The sequence below is a fragment of the Spermophilus citellus genome (genome assembly GCF_964194105.1).
Source record: "Spermophilus citellus genome assembly, chromosome: 9".
NCBI classification, from domain to species: Eukaryota; Metazoa; Chordata; class Mammalia; order Rodentia; family Sciuridae; genus Spermophilus; species Spermophilus citellus.
The window spans coordinates 76,160,368-76,174,587 of record NC_138191.1 but is presented as its reverse complement, the minus strand read 5'-3'; the positions used below and the strand labels follow the sequence as shown (position 1 = coordinate 76,174,587).

Below are 14,220 nucleotides of genomic sequence, written 5' to 3'. Positions count from 1 at the left end.
CCCTGGTTGTATACAAAGTATATTCACACCAATTAGTGTCTTCATACATGTACTTTGGATAATGATGACCATCACTTTCCATCATCATTTCTAACCCCATGCCCCCTCCCTTTCCCTCTACCCCTCTGCCCTATCTAGAGTTCATCTAATCCTCCCATGCTCCCCCTACGTACCCCACTATGAATCAGCCTCCTTATATCAGAGAAAATATTCGGCATTTGTTTTTATAGGATTGGCTAACTTCACTTAGCATTATCTCCTCCAACTCCATGCATTTACCTGCAAATGCCATGATTTTATTCTCTTTTATTGCTGAGTAATATTCCATTGTGTATGTATGCCACATTTTTTTTATCCATTCATCTACTGAAGGGCATCTAGGTTGGTTCCACAGTTTAGCTATTGTGAATTGTGCTGCTGTAAACATTGATGTGGCTGTGTCCCTGTAGTATTCTGTTTTTAAGTCCTTCTTTGGGTATAGACCAAGGAGGAGAGGGACAGCTGGGTCAAATGGTGGTTCCATTCCCAATTTTCCAAGAAATCTCCATACTGCTTTCCATATTGGCTACATCAGTTTGCAGCCCCACCAGCAGTGTATGAGTGTACCTTTCTCCCCACATCCTTGCCAACACTTATTGTTGTTTATCTTCAAAATAGCTGCCATTCTGACTGGAGTGAGATTAAATTTTAGAGTGGTTTTGATTTGCATTTCTCTAATTGCTAGCGATGATGAACATTTTGTCATGTATTTGTTGATTGATTGTATATCTTCTTCTGAGAAGTGTCTGTTCAGGTCCTTGGCCCAGTTATTGATTGGGTTATTTGTTTTTTTTGGTCCTTAGCTTTTTGAGTTTTTTATATACCCTAGAGATAAGTGCTGTATCTGAGGGGTAAAAATTTGCTCCAATTCTGTAGGCTCTCTATTTACCTCACAGATTGTTCCTTCTGCTGAGAAGAAACTTTTTAATTTGAATCCATCCCACTTATTGATTCTTGATTTTAATTCTTGCACTATAGGATTCTTACTAAGGAAGTTAGGGCCTAATTCCACATTATGGAGATTCGGGCCTACTTTTTTTTTCTATTAGACACAGGGTCTCTGGTTTTATTCCTAGGTCCTTGATCCATTTTGAGTTGAGTTTTGTGCATGGTGAGAGATAGGGGTTTAATTTCATTTTGTTGCAGATGGATTTCCAGTTTTCCAAGCACCATTTGTTAAAGAGGCTATCTTTTCTCCAATGTATATTTTTGGCACCTTTATCTAATATAAGATAATTGTAATTTTATGGGTTAGTCTCTGTGTCCTGTATTCTGTACCATTAGTCTATCAGTCTGTTTCGGTGCCAATACCTTGCTGTTTTTGTTAGTATTGCTCTGTAGTATAGTTAAGGTCTCGTATAGTGATGTTACCTGTTTCACTCTTCCGGCTAAGGATTGCTTTAGCTATTCTGGGTCTCTTATTTTTCCAGATGAATTTCATCACTGCTGTTTCTATTTCTGTGAGGAATGCCATTGGGATTTTGATCAGAATTGCATTAAATTTGTATAGTGCTTTTGGTAGTATGGTCATTTTGATAATATTAATTCTGCCTTTCCAAGAGCAAGGTAGATCTTTCTATCTTCTAAGGTCTTCTTTATTTCTTTCTTTAGGATTCTATAATTTTCATTATATAGATCTTTCACCTCTTTAGTTAAGTTGATTGCCAAGTATTTTATTTAATTTTTTTTGAGGCTATTGTAAATGGGGTAGTTTACCTTTCTGAGGATTTGTTACTGATATACAGAAATGCCTTTGATTTATGGTTGTTGATTTTATATCTTGCTACTTTGCTGAATTTATTTATGAGTTCTAGAAGTTTTCTGGTGAAACTTTTGGGGTCTTGTAGGTATAGAATCTGTCATCAGCAAATAGTGCCAATTTGAGTTCTTCTTTTCCTATGTGTATCCCCTTAATTTATTTTGTCTGTCTAATTGCTCTGGCCAGTGTTTCAAGAACTGTGTTAAATAGAAGTGGTGAAAGAGGGCATCCCTGTCTTATTCCAAGTTTTAGAAGGAACGCCTTCATTTTTTCTTAATTTAGAATGTTGGCTGGGGCTTAGCATAGATAGCCTTTACGATGCTGAGATATGTTCCTGTTATCCTAATTTTTCTGGTGTTTTGAACATGAAGGGGTTCTGTATTTGTCATTGTTTTTTTCTGCATCTATTGTGATGATCATATGATTCTTATCTTTAAGTTTATTGATATGATGAATTACATTTATTGATTTCCATGTGTTGAACCACCCTTGTATCCCTGGGATGAATCCCACTTGATCATGATGCATGATCTTTTTGTAATTGACTTGCTAGAATTTTATTGAGAATTTTTGAATCTGTGTTCATTAGAGATATTTGTCTAAAGTTTTCTTTTTTTGATGTGTCTTTGCCTGGTTTCGGAATCAGGGTGATATTGGCCTCATAGAATGAGTTTGGAAATGCTCCCTCTTTTTCTATTTCCTGAAATAAATTGAAGAGTATTGATATTAGTTCTTCTTTAGAGGTCTTGAAGAACTTGGCTGTGTCCTGGGCTTTTCTTAGTTGATAGGCTTCTGATGGCGTATTCTATTTCATGGCTTGAAATTGATTTTTTAAAACTGTGTATATCATCCTGATTCAATTGGGCAAATTATATGACTCTAGAAATTTGTCGGTGCCTTCTATATATTTTCTATTTTATTGGAGTACAAGTTTTCAAAAATAATTTCTAATTATCTTCTGTATTTCTGTAGTATCTGTCGTGATATTTCTTTTTTCATCATCTATGTTAGTAATTTGAGTTCTCTCTCTCCTCTTTGTTAGCATGACTAAAGATCTGTCAATTTTATTTATTTTTTCAAAGAACCAACTTTTTGTTCTGTCAATTTTTTCAATTGTTTTTTTTTTGTTTTAATTTCATTGATTTCAGCTCTGATTTTAATTATTTCCTATCTTCTACTGCTTTTTGATGTAGATTTGTTCTTCTTTTTCTAGCAATTTGAGATGTAATGTTAAGTCATTTATTTGTTGACTTTTTCTTCTTTTAAGGAATGAACTTCATGCAATGAACTTTCCTCTTATAACTGCTTTCATAGTGTCCCAGAAATTTCAATATGTTGTATCTGTGTTCTCATTCACCTCTAAGATTTTTTAATCTCCTCCTTGATATATTCTGCAACCCATTGTTCATTCAGTAGCATATTATTTAGTCTCCAGGTGTTGGAGTAGCTTTTTTTCTTATTTTATCATTGATTTCTAATTTCATTCTATTATGATCTGATAGAATGCAGGGTAATAGCTCTATTTTTTTTTATATTTGCTAAGAGTTGCTTTGTGGCATAGTTTATGGTCTATTTTAGGGAAGGATCCATGTACTGCTAAGAAGAAAGTGTATTCTCTCATTGAAGGATGAAATATTCTATATATGTTAGTTAAGTCTAAGTTATTGATTGCATTATTGAGTTCTATAGTTTCTTTGTTCAGCTTTTGTTTGGAAGATCTATCTAGTGATGAAAGAGGTGTGTTACAGTCAGCCAAAATTATTGTGTTGTGGTCTATTTGACTTTTGAACTTGAGAAGAGTTTTTTGATGAACATAGATGCTCCATTATTTGGGGCATATATATTTATAATTGTTAAGTCTTAATGGTATATGCTTCCCTTGAACAGTATATAGTGTCCTTCTTTATTCATTTTGATTGACTTTTGCTTAAAGTTTACTTTATTTGATATGAGGATGGAAATCCCTGCTTGCTTCTGCAGTCCATGTGAGTGGTATGATTTTTGCCAACCCTTCACCTTCAGTCTGTGGCTGTCTTTTCCTGGGAGATGAGTCTCTTGGAGGCAGCATATTATTGTATCTTTTTTAATCCAATCTGCTAGTCTATGTCTTTTGATTGGTGAGTTTATGCCATACATTCAGTTTTATTATTGAGACATGATTTGTACTCCCAGCCATTTTTGTTTATTTTGATAATTAATGTGACTTGGTTTCTCCTCTGATTAGATTTTTCCTTTAGTGTAATACCTCTCTCTGCTGATTTTTATCCTTGTTTTTCATTTCCTCTTTGTGGATAATTTTGCTGAGGATGTTCTGTGATGCAAGATTTCTAATTATAAATTGTTTTAACTTTTGTTTATCATGGAAGATTTTTATTTCATCATCCAATCTAAAGCTTAATTTTGCTCGATATAAGATTCTTGTTTGGCATCCATTTTCTTTCAGAGGTTGGTATATGTTGTTCTATGATCTTCTTCTGGCTTTGAGGGTCTAGGTTGAAAAACCTGCTAAGATACAAATTTGTCTCCCCCTTTATGTGATCTGATTTCTCTCTCTTGTGGCTTTTAAGATTCTATTTTTATTCTGTATGCTAGGCATTTTCATTTTGATGTACCTTGGTGTAGATCTGTTGTAATTTTGTACATTTTGTGTTCTGTAAGCCTCTTGTATTTGGTTTTCCCATTCATTCTTCACATTTGGGAAATTTTCTGATATTATATCATTGAAGAGATTGTGCATTCCTTTGGTTTGAAACTCTGTGCTTTCTTCTATCCCAATAACTCTTAGATTTGGTCTTTTGATGCTGTCCCATAATTCTTGGATGTTCTGTTCATGGTTTCTTACTATCTTCACCGTGTGATCAACTTTATTTTCTAGATTGCATACTTTGTCTTCATTATCTGACGTTCTTTCTTCCAAGTGATCTAGTCTGTTATGCTTTCTATTGAGTTTTTTATTTGATTTATTGTATCCTTTATTTCAAGGATTTCTTTTTTTTTTTCCTGAGTCTCTATCTCCCCTATATTCTTGTAGTACCTGTGCAGATTGTCTGTACCTCACCTTGATGTTGGGCTTCCAGACCCTGCTGGTGTCCCTCAATGTATGTTACTGCATCTAAAGATGGTGGCGGAAATAGTCAAGGTAACTTGAGACAATAGTTAAGGTACCCCAAGATGCATGCAATATCTTACAGAGATGGGGATGAAAGGGTGGGCCTCATGCTCTCTTGGGATGCCTGCTCTGAGATGCAGCTGCTTCTAGGCACTGTCTGTTGTCAAAAAGTTAGGGGTTACTGCGTGGGGAAGGCTATGGTGATGACTGCAGTGTCCCAAGATGGAAGTGGGTTAGGCTTAGGCTCCCAGGTGGGGGGAGGGGTGAACTTTGACCTGCCTTGGACCTGGGTCCTGCGCAAGTCCTGGGGGCTGTGGGTGGATCTGGGCCAGGCCTGGGCCTGGGCCTGGGCCTGGTCAGAAGGGGCAGTGCTGTGCCAGAGGAGGCTGGGCTTCTGTGGGTACCTTCTGGTGGAGGAGTGGACCTGGGCCTACAGTGAGCCTGGGTCCTGCACAGGCCGGTGTGAGTGGATCTGATGCTATCCACATTGAAAAGATGAGAATATCTGAAGTTCAGAGAAGTTAGGTAACTTCATGGAAGGTTAATTACATGGTTAGTGGTTAAGCCATGCTGCTAAACTAAGCATTTTAAATATCAGAAAGAGAAGTAGAGATCAAAGTAGATAAAGAAAATTTTATAGGTAACATCCAAAAGAGTAGCTTCAAGAAGAAAAGGGTTTTCAATATGTCAAATTTTGAGAAAAGATAGGTGAAAAATCAAAATTAACAAAAGAACATTAGAATGTATTGTTTTATTCCTGGTAGAGAAAGAATAATATTAAAATAAGTAAGAGTTACAGGTAGAACTGTTCTGTTTTATTATTCAAGGGTTATATTTTACACGATACATATATTTTTGACTGTACCATAAAGGTTTTTGTTTTTTGTGGATTTTTTTTTTGTACTAGGATTACCTAGTACAGGGTCTCACTAAATTACCTAGGGCCTCACTAAGAGGCTGAGGCATAAGCCACGATGCCTGGTTAGCCCTAGTTTAAATGCTCACATTTTGTCTGTTTATTTCAGTTATATCAAGATTCCTTGATACGGAGCAGCTTCTTTCTGTTTTAGTCCAAATTCCAAAACAAGACACGGTATGCTTACTTACACATCATGTTTTTATCATTATTGTTATATAACTTATCTTAATATAATGTAACAATGGTAAAATATAAAAAATGTTTGGGAAAATACTTCATTATTGATATTTAGAATATTTTAAGACCTCTTTAAAAAATCTTTAAAAAATGTATTATCCCAGGCTCAGTGGTAAAAGCCCTTGCCTAGCACGTGTGAGGTCCTGAGTTCAATCCCCAGCAGCACCAAAAAAAAATTGTCTTTCAAATTAAAAAATGTATTATCCCATATGTTATGGCATAATAAAAAATTTCTTAGATCTTTCAGGAATTGGCATATTTACGTTATTTAAAGATTTATATATAATTTTCAAAAAACCTTAAATTATAATAATATGTGCCTAAAAATAAAATTATATTAAATTCAAAGAGTATTTTTTATTCCTCTTTGAAAATTATTTTATTTATCATTTATTATTTTTATGTGGTGCTAAGGTTCAAACCCAGTGCCTCACACATGCTAGGCAAGTGCTGTGCCACTGATAGTCTTTAAATATGATTAACCTTTAAGAATAAAACTACTTCTTTGGATATTTTCCAAATTTAAGTAGTCCTCATAGATAAAGGAAATAATAAATTCTTCCTTTTAAGGTGAACTAAAGAATATTTACTTTAAGGAAATAAAATCTTGTACATCAGTAAAATTTGATTACTTTTAAAAATTCATTCAAAACTATTTTATATTTGGGAAATTATCCCATATTGTAGAAAAAAAAACACCCTTTGAGGTTTATTTGTAATAAAAGCTCAATAGGTGGAAGAGCTTCAGCTGTTGGACAGGCACAGAACTGGAAGTTTCTTTAAGTCATTAAAATACCTTAAATTCAGTATAAACAAATTGGAGATAACCTGAGATTACTGATAATTAAATGACTTTTGTAAAGTAAATTTGAAAGTATTCTTCCTACTCTTCAATTTTTCTGGTAGAGTTTATGTAGAACTAATATTATTATTTATATACATTTAGTAGAATTCACAAATGAAGTCATTAGAACCTGTACTTTTTTAGTAGGAAGGTCTCTAACTTTAATTCAACTTTTTACATAAATATGGTTCTATTTATGTGTTTCTTCTTGAATGAGCTTTAGTAAGTTGTATCTCTCAAAGAATTTTTAATTCCACTGAAACCTTCATATTTACTGGCATAAATGCTTGTAGTATCCTCCTCATTGTCTTTACATGTCTGTAAAGTTTTCAGTGATGTGCTTTCTCATTACTGATACTGGTAACTTGAATATGATCTTCTTATCAGCCTTATTAGGGTTTGTCAATTTTGTTGCTAGTCTCAAGGAATTGACTTGGGATTTGATCTGTTCTTTGTTTCATTGATTTTTTGTTTGTTTCTTTGTTTTATCTGTTTTATTTTTTTTCCTTCTGCTTAACCTGTGCTTAGATTTAACTTTTTACCAACATTTTAAAGGTAAAAGCTGAAGTCATTGATTTGAGACCTTTTTTTCTTTTCTTATATAAACATTTAGTATTATAAATTTTCTTATGAATATTGCTTTAGCTGTAATCCACAACTTTGTTTTCTTTTTAATTAAGAAATGTTCAAAATACTTTCTAAATTCCAAGTTTTATTTCTTCTTTGATATATGGGTTATTTAGAAGTGTGGGTTTTTTTGTTTCCAATGTTTGGGGACTCTCCAGATACCTTTCTGTTATTAATTTAAACTCCTAATGGGCAGAGAAAAAAGGTTGCATAATACAGATCCTTTTAACTTTATAAACACTTATTTTAGGGGTCAGAATAGGCCTATCTTGGTTAATGGTCCATGAAAAGTTGACAAAAATGTGTATTTTGCTGATGTTTCATAAATATCAGTTCAAGTTGATAGTATTCTTCAAGTCTCTTATTTTCATACTGGTTTGTCTATTTGTTCTTTTAGTTATTGAGAAAGGTGCATTGGAATCTAACTGTAACTGTGGATTGGCCTATTTTTTTCCTTGCAGTTTTATCAGTTTTTATCCAGCAGTTTGGAGCTCTGTTATTAGGTACAGAGATCTTTAAGATTGTTATGTTCTCTTGATGAGTTTTAACCTTTCTCATGAAATGACCCTCATTAACTCTACTAAAATGTTTGGCTCTGAAATCCACTGTTCTATTATTAATATAACCATCTTGCTTTTAATTAGCATTAGAATGGGACATCATTACCCTCCTTTCGATTTTAACTTATTTATATCTTTGTACTTAAAGTGAGTTTTTTATAGGCAACATATATTTTGGGTCTTATTTTTTTGTATCTGATCAGAATGTATTGAGGTATCTTTCCCTTTACATTTACTGAAATTATTCATATGGTGGTTCCATTTAAATCTGCCATCTTGATTTTTTTCTATATTCCTCATCTATTTCCCTCTTTTTCTCTTTTATTTACCCCCTACCTTCTTTTGGATTGAGAACTTTCTATGATTCCATTTCATTTCTTTTGCTGACTTATTAGTTAGAACTCTACCACTGGGCTACATTCTTAGCTCACTTTGTTCTTAATATGTATGTTTATGGTACATTTTGCTTATTAATTTGTTAGTTGGTGAACATTTAGGTTATTTTCACTTTTGGCTATCATCAGTAATGCTGCTATGAATATTTGTGTACAAGTTGTTATAAGACATATGTTTTCATTTATTTTGATGTATACCTATGAGTAGAAATGCTAGGTCATATGATAACTTTGTTTAATTATTTGAGGAAATACCATACTATTTTCCAAAGTGACTTTATCATTTTACATACCCACCAGTAGTGCTTGAGGGTACTGATTTCTTCACTTCCTTGCTAAGACTTGTTATTATCACACTCTTTGATTGTTGCAATCCTAGTAGGTAAGAAGTATTATCTCATAGTTTTGATTGGTAGTTCCCTGATGATTAAAATGCTTAGGCATTTTTTTTTTCATGTGCAATATTGGCCATTTGTGTATCTTCCTTAGAGAAATATTTATTCATATCCTTCATCATTGGGCAACCATGACCCCACCAGGGTAGTTTTCTGCTCAGGAGGTGATGAGCTGCCTGAGAAAATGAAAGTCTGAAATAATTAGTGAAGAATTAAGAGATAGAGCCAGAAATTAGTGTTAAAAAGCAGAGTGCCTAATAGCTCCTTCCTCCTGGTAGGAGCTGGAACTGAACAACTAGAAAGTGGCACTAATTGTTTATTTAAGAGAGAGTACATCAAAGGCAGGGATAAGGTTTCAACAGGTGTAGTCTTGCTTCATGGTAGCTTACAGTCAACAGATTTGTTGGTACCTTGGCAAGTCACACCCATCTCTGAGAGGTTGTGTGGCTATGTGGCTCCAGTAGGTCACTCCATCTCCTGTTCTGTGCAGAACCTGTGACAGAGCTGAATGGGAATTCATGTGAACTGGGCAGTCTCAACAGCAGGAGTGCCTCTGTGAGTTTCCAGATACCAGACTTTCCTACCCAAAGGTTTCCATGCTAATTTTAGTTCATGCACAGTTCGTGAATGGCTCCCGGCAATCCTTTACCCATTTTAATGGGGGTTATGTGTATTTTTGAATTTTAAGAGTTTATTCTGGGTACTAGTCCCTTATTGGATTTGCAAATAGTTTCTTTCATTCTGTGGGTTGTCTTTTCCCCCTTTTTAAAATTTTTTTTATTAGTTGATCAAAACATTACAATGATCTTGATAAATCATACATTTGATTCAAATGGGGTATGAATTCTTATTTTTCCACGTGTACAGATTGCAGGATCACATTTGTTATACAGCCACGTTTATACATACTGCCATACTAGTGTCTGTTGTTCTGTTGCCCTTCCTATCCCCCCCTCCTCTCCCTTCTCCTCCCATCACCTCTCTCTACCCCATCTACTGTAACACATTTCTCTCCATCCTAGCTTCCATGAGTTGAGAGGCTTTCCTCTACCATATCCTTCTGCTGTTATGTCTCACCTCAAGTTCAAAGCAGTGGAGTCAGCCAACCATGAACTGAGACCTCTGAAACCATGAACCCAAAATAAATTTTTTCACCTCTAAGTTCTTCTTTCCAAGTAGTTTGATCAAAATAATGAACAACTAGGTGACGGACACAACTCATAAAAATGTTTCATATATGAAGAGTGATGAATTTATGTCATTTGGAAGTACACTCATTATTCTTTATCACTTTCTGGTATAATACAATGAATCAGGCTTTCCTTGTACTTTCTCTGCTCCAGCGTTTGAATCAGGTATTTCTCCAAGGAGTTCTTGTTCATTTTAGTAAGGAATTGTATCTACAAGTTAAGATTTGGAGAGGCAAGATGGCCTGCCTGCACTCACCTACTTTTCTGGAAGTTGGAATCAGAACAACTAGAGAGCAGCTTCTTATTAAAGTGATGACTATGGGAAGATGCTGGGGTTCAGTACTGGACAGAGACTTGGATAAGACCAGGGACTCTAGGGAGTGGAACAGAATGAGAAAGAGTGTCCCAGTATTGAGTGTGCAACAATGTAGTGCATACAACAGTGTGACTGAGGGCAAGGGTAGTGGGGTGTGGGTGGTTATGGTGACAGGAGGGAGACCAAGTGAACACAAGTAGAACAGAAATTGACACAGTACAGAGAGCCAGTACTTCCAAGTGAACACAGCTGATCTGTTTGGTATCTGCATAGGAAGCTGGTGCTGGAGAGGTTCTCTGTACTTTCCAGTGTGTACTTGTGGTGCTATAATAGAAGTAACTTGAGAAGGTTGCATCTGAGCTTGCTGCTTCTGGGAAACAAAAGACCCTGCATTTTCCTGAACTTGGAGAACCCATAGAAAACATTACTAACTACACTGTCTCAGCAGGAATCTCTCTTGAGATTTGACTTGACTCTGGAGGATCAGAGTTCCCCCTTTAAGATGGATGGCTTAGGCAACTAGCTAAAGAAGTTCAGGGAACTAATGAGATGAGCACAGGAGCTAGGAGCTAGGTCTTGGAAGGCCAGAGTCATGGGTAGTGGATTATGCAGGGTCTGCAGCAGGCAACTCCCTCTCTCAGGCCCTCACAAAGTGCAAATTGTTGCCCTTCCAAGTGGATTTTGCAGAGGGTGTTGGTGAATCAGATGTACTAAAATGCAGTTGCTACACAGTCCTGGAATAACACTGAGCTAAATCTAATCTCCAGAGTAGATTTCTGCCAAGATATTGTCCTGTGCTGCCCTAGCTCACACTAATGAAAAGGCCAACTAAGTATTCTAACTGTTCCAAACTGATCCATTCCTACTGGTCATCTGTGAAGCAACACAAGAGTAAGAAGGAAAGGGTGATAAACTCCAGTCTTTGCTCTCTCCAAGAGGTGCATAGCTAAAGAAGACAAGGGAAGAATGCTGATTTGCATAGGTAGCAAGCATTTATTCTTGCCCAGACAACTGATCACCTCAGTGGAGACGATTCTTTCATTCTGCATTAAGACTTTAAAAAATATTTACTGTTTTGTCCAGATATTTATGTATGTACACACACACACACATACACAAATTCTTTTTTTCTTTACTCTTTTTTAAGATTCAAATTTTTGTCTTATTTTTTATTCTCGCTTTCAAAATTTACCATTTTGTTCCTTTCTATTTTTAATTTTATTATGCTTTCCTTTTCCCTTTTTTACTTCCTCAATTTTATTTTCATCATTTTTTAATTATTTGGTTGATTCTGTATGATTTTTGTTGTTGCCATTTCTTTGTTGTTATGAGTGTTTTGTATCTGATTTGCTTTTATTTGTTTTTCTTAGAGTTACTTGTTTTCTTCTTTCTGTATGGTACAAGAGATTGAGCCTGACATTTTATGCATATTGGGTAGATCCTCTGCCACTGAGCTGTACTCCCAGCCCAGCTACGAGATTGCACCTTATTTCACCCATGACTCAACCCTGCTTGAACCTAAGCAGATACTTCGACATAAAGAGTAGGGGAAATAAAAACTCCAAATTAATAACATGCCCTCAAGCAGGCATAGCTGGCATCATGCTGAAGACCCACTCCTATAGCAACAACAGAGAGAAATAACAACTGTTTTGGACACTGCACCTACAAGGGACCTCATCATAGGTTGCTATCATACCCTTGCAGACGGCACATTGTTGACAAGTCTGGAAGAGTGACCACAGATTATCCATATACTCTGCTGTCTATAACACACCTACCTAAACTACTAAAGGGACCCTCTCTTGCAAGATCTAAAGAGGAAGGGGGAGTCTCAGGCTCCAACACAGTATGCACTGTCAAAATTCATAATCACAGCCAGAGAAACCACAAGTAAACTTACACTACTAAGTCCATTTTGAATTAAATTCAACACTATGCAACAAACAATGGGCACATCATCATGAAAAGGCTCTTCCCAAAGAAGGCCTTCATATAAAAGTGGAATAGATACACATTCAACAAATGCACAAATCTCAAAAGAAATATAAGAAACATGGAAGAACAAGGCAACACAATTCTTCCCAAAGTTCATAACTATTTAGTAATTGATTCTAAAAAATTATTCTAAAAAGAGGATGAAATGCTGGGCAAAGAATTTAAAAGAATGATAATAAAAATTATGAATTCAAAGAGGATTCAAATAAACAACTGAATTAATTAAGGAAGATAAAGAAGAATATGAAAGAACAATTCAATAAAGGGAGATTCAAAAAGGCAAACAGAAATCTTGGAAATGGAAATCTCAATAAGTTAAATAAGAAACTCAGTTGAAAACTTTGTCAATAGACAAGATCAAGTGGAATAAATAATATCAGGGCTTGAAGAGAAGGCTGACAAATTATTACTTTCAGATAAAATAAGAATGAACAGAACATCCAATACCTTTGGGACATGATTAAAAAACCAAACCCGAAAATCGTAGGAGTAGACATTGTCTACTCCTATTCAGTGGAAATAATAGCAAAAAATTTCCGAATATTGGGAATGACATGGATGTCCTGTATGAGTCTGACATTTTATGCATATTGGGCATTTAGAACTGCAAGTAGAAATGACCAGAATTCTTCACATTATATTATAGTTGTATTACCAAAAATTCAGAACAAAGAATATTGAAAGCTGCAAGAGAAGCAAAAGTCACTTATAAATGCAAACCCATCAGAATAACAATATGTTTCATAGAAGAACTATAAAAGTCTGGAGGGCGTGGAATGATATATTTCAAGCCCTTGAAGGAAATATCTGCAAACCTAAATGACTATGTCCTGCACAATTGTCTTTCAGAATCAAAGATCTTCTAAGATAAGCATAAACTAAAGGAATTATCACCATTAACCAACATTACAGAAGACACTTAAAGGAATCCTATTCACAGAAGAGGAAGCAAGATACACAGAGTAATGAAAGTCCAGGAAAGAATAAATGTCACTAGAAGAGTAGATATATAAATGAGAAAAAGGAATCTACATCATTGATTCAGTAAATCATCAAATCTCTAAGATGAATAAGGGAGAAAGTAATGAACTAAGATCATTCAAACAACTAGACAGAACAATCAGGCAAGAGAACAAAGTAAAAGGGATACAAATAAGAAAAGAGGAAATTGAATTGTATCTATTTATAGGTGATATAATTCTAAAAGACCCTAAAGAATCCATGTAAAAACTCATATAACTGAAAAATTGAGCAAAGTAACAGAATACAAAATCAACACAAGCATTAATTTTTTTACAAAACAATAAGTATTTGCTGAGAAAATAATCAGGAAAACATTTTCATTTACAATATCCTTAAAAAAATAAAAGAAAATCTAGAAATAATCCTAAACGAGTAGGTGAAAAATGTTTACAGTGAAAAATTTAAAATTCCTGGGGGAAGACATTGAAGAATACACTAAGAGATGGAAAGGCCTTCCATTTTTATGGATTAGGAAAATTAATATTCTTAAAATGGCCATGCTACCCAAAATAATCTGTAGATTCAGTACATGTCAAAATATCAATGACGTTGCTCACAGAATTAGAAAAAAACAAAACTCATATGGAAGCACAGAGACCCTGAACAGCTATAGCAATCTTAAGCAAAAAGTGCAACACAGTATCACAATGTCTGATTTCAAAATATTCTACAGAGCCCTACTTATAAAAAAAGCATATCAATAGCATAAAAACAGACACTTAGACCAATGGAACAAAACAGAGGACCCAGAGTTAAACCCACATTATTTACAGCCATCTGTTTCTTGACTAAGTTGCCAAAAACATGTG

At 34.9% G+C, this 14,220-nt stretch overlaps 1 protein-coding gene across 1 annotated transcript in view; it reads left to right on the top strand.

Annotated features, from left to right (window-relative positions):
* MSH4 (mutS homolog 4) overlaps positions 1-14,220 on the top strand; it is a gene marked incomplete at its 3' end in the record, with an annotated part of 97,235 nt that overhangs the window by 15,921 nt on the left and 67,094 nt on the right. The window contains exon 6 of the mRNA XM_081307548.1: positions 5,933-6,000. Within this exon, the coding sequence (XP_081163674.1) occupies positions 5,933-6,000 (68 nt within the window). The remainder of the gene's footprint in view (positions 1-5,932; positions 6,001-14,220) is intronic.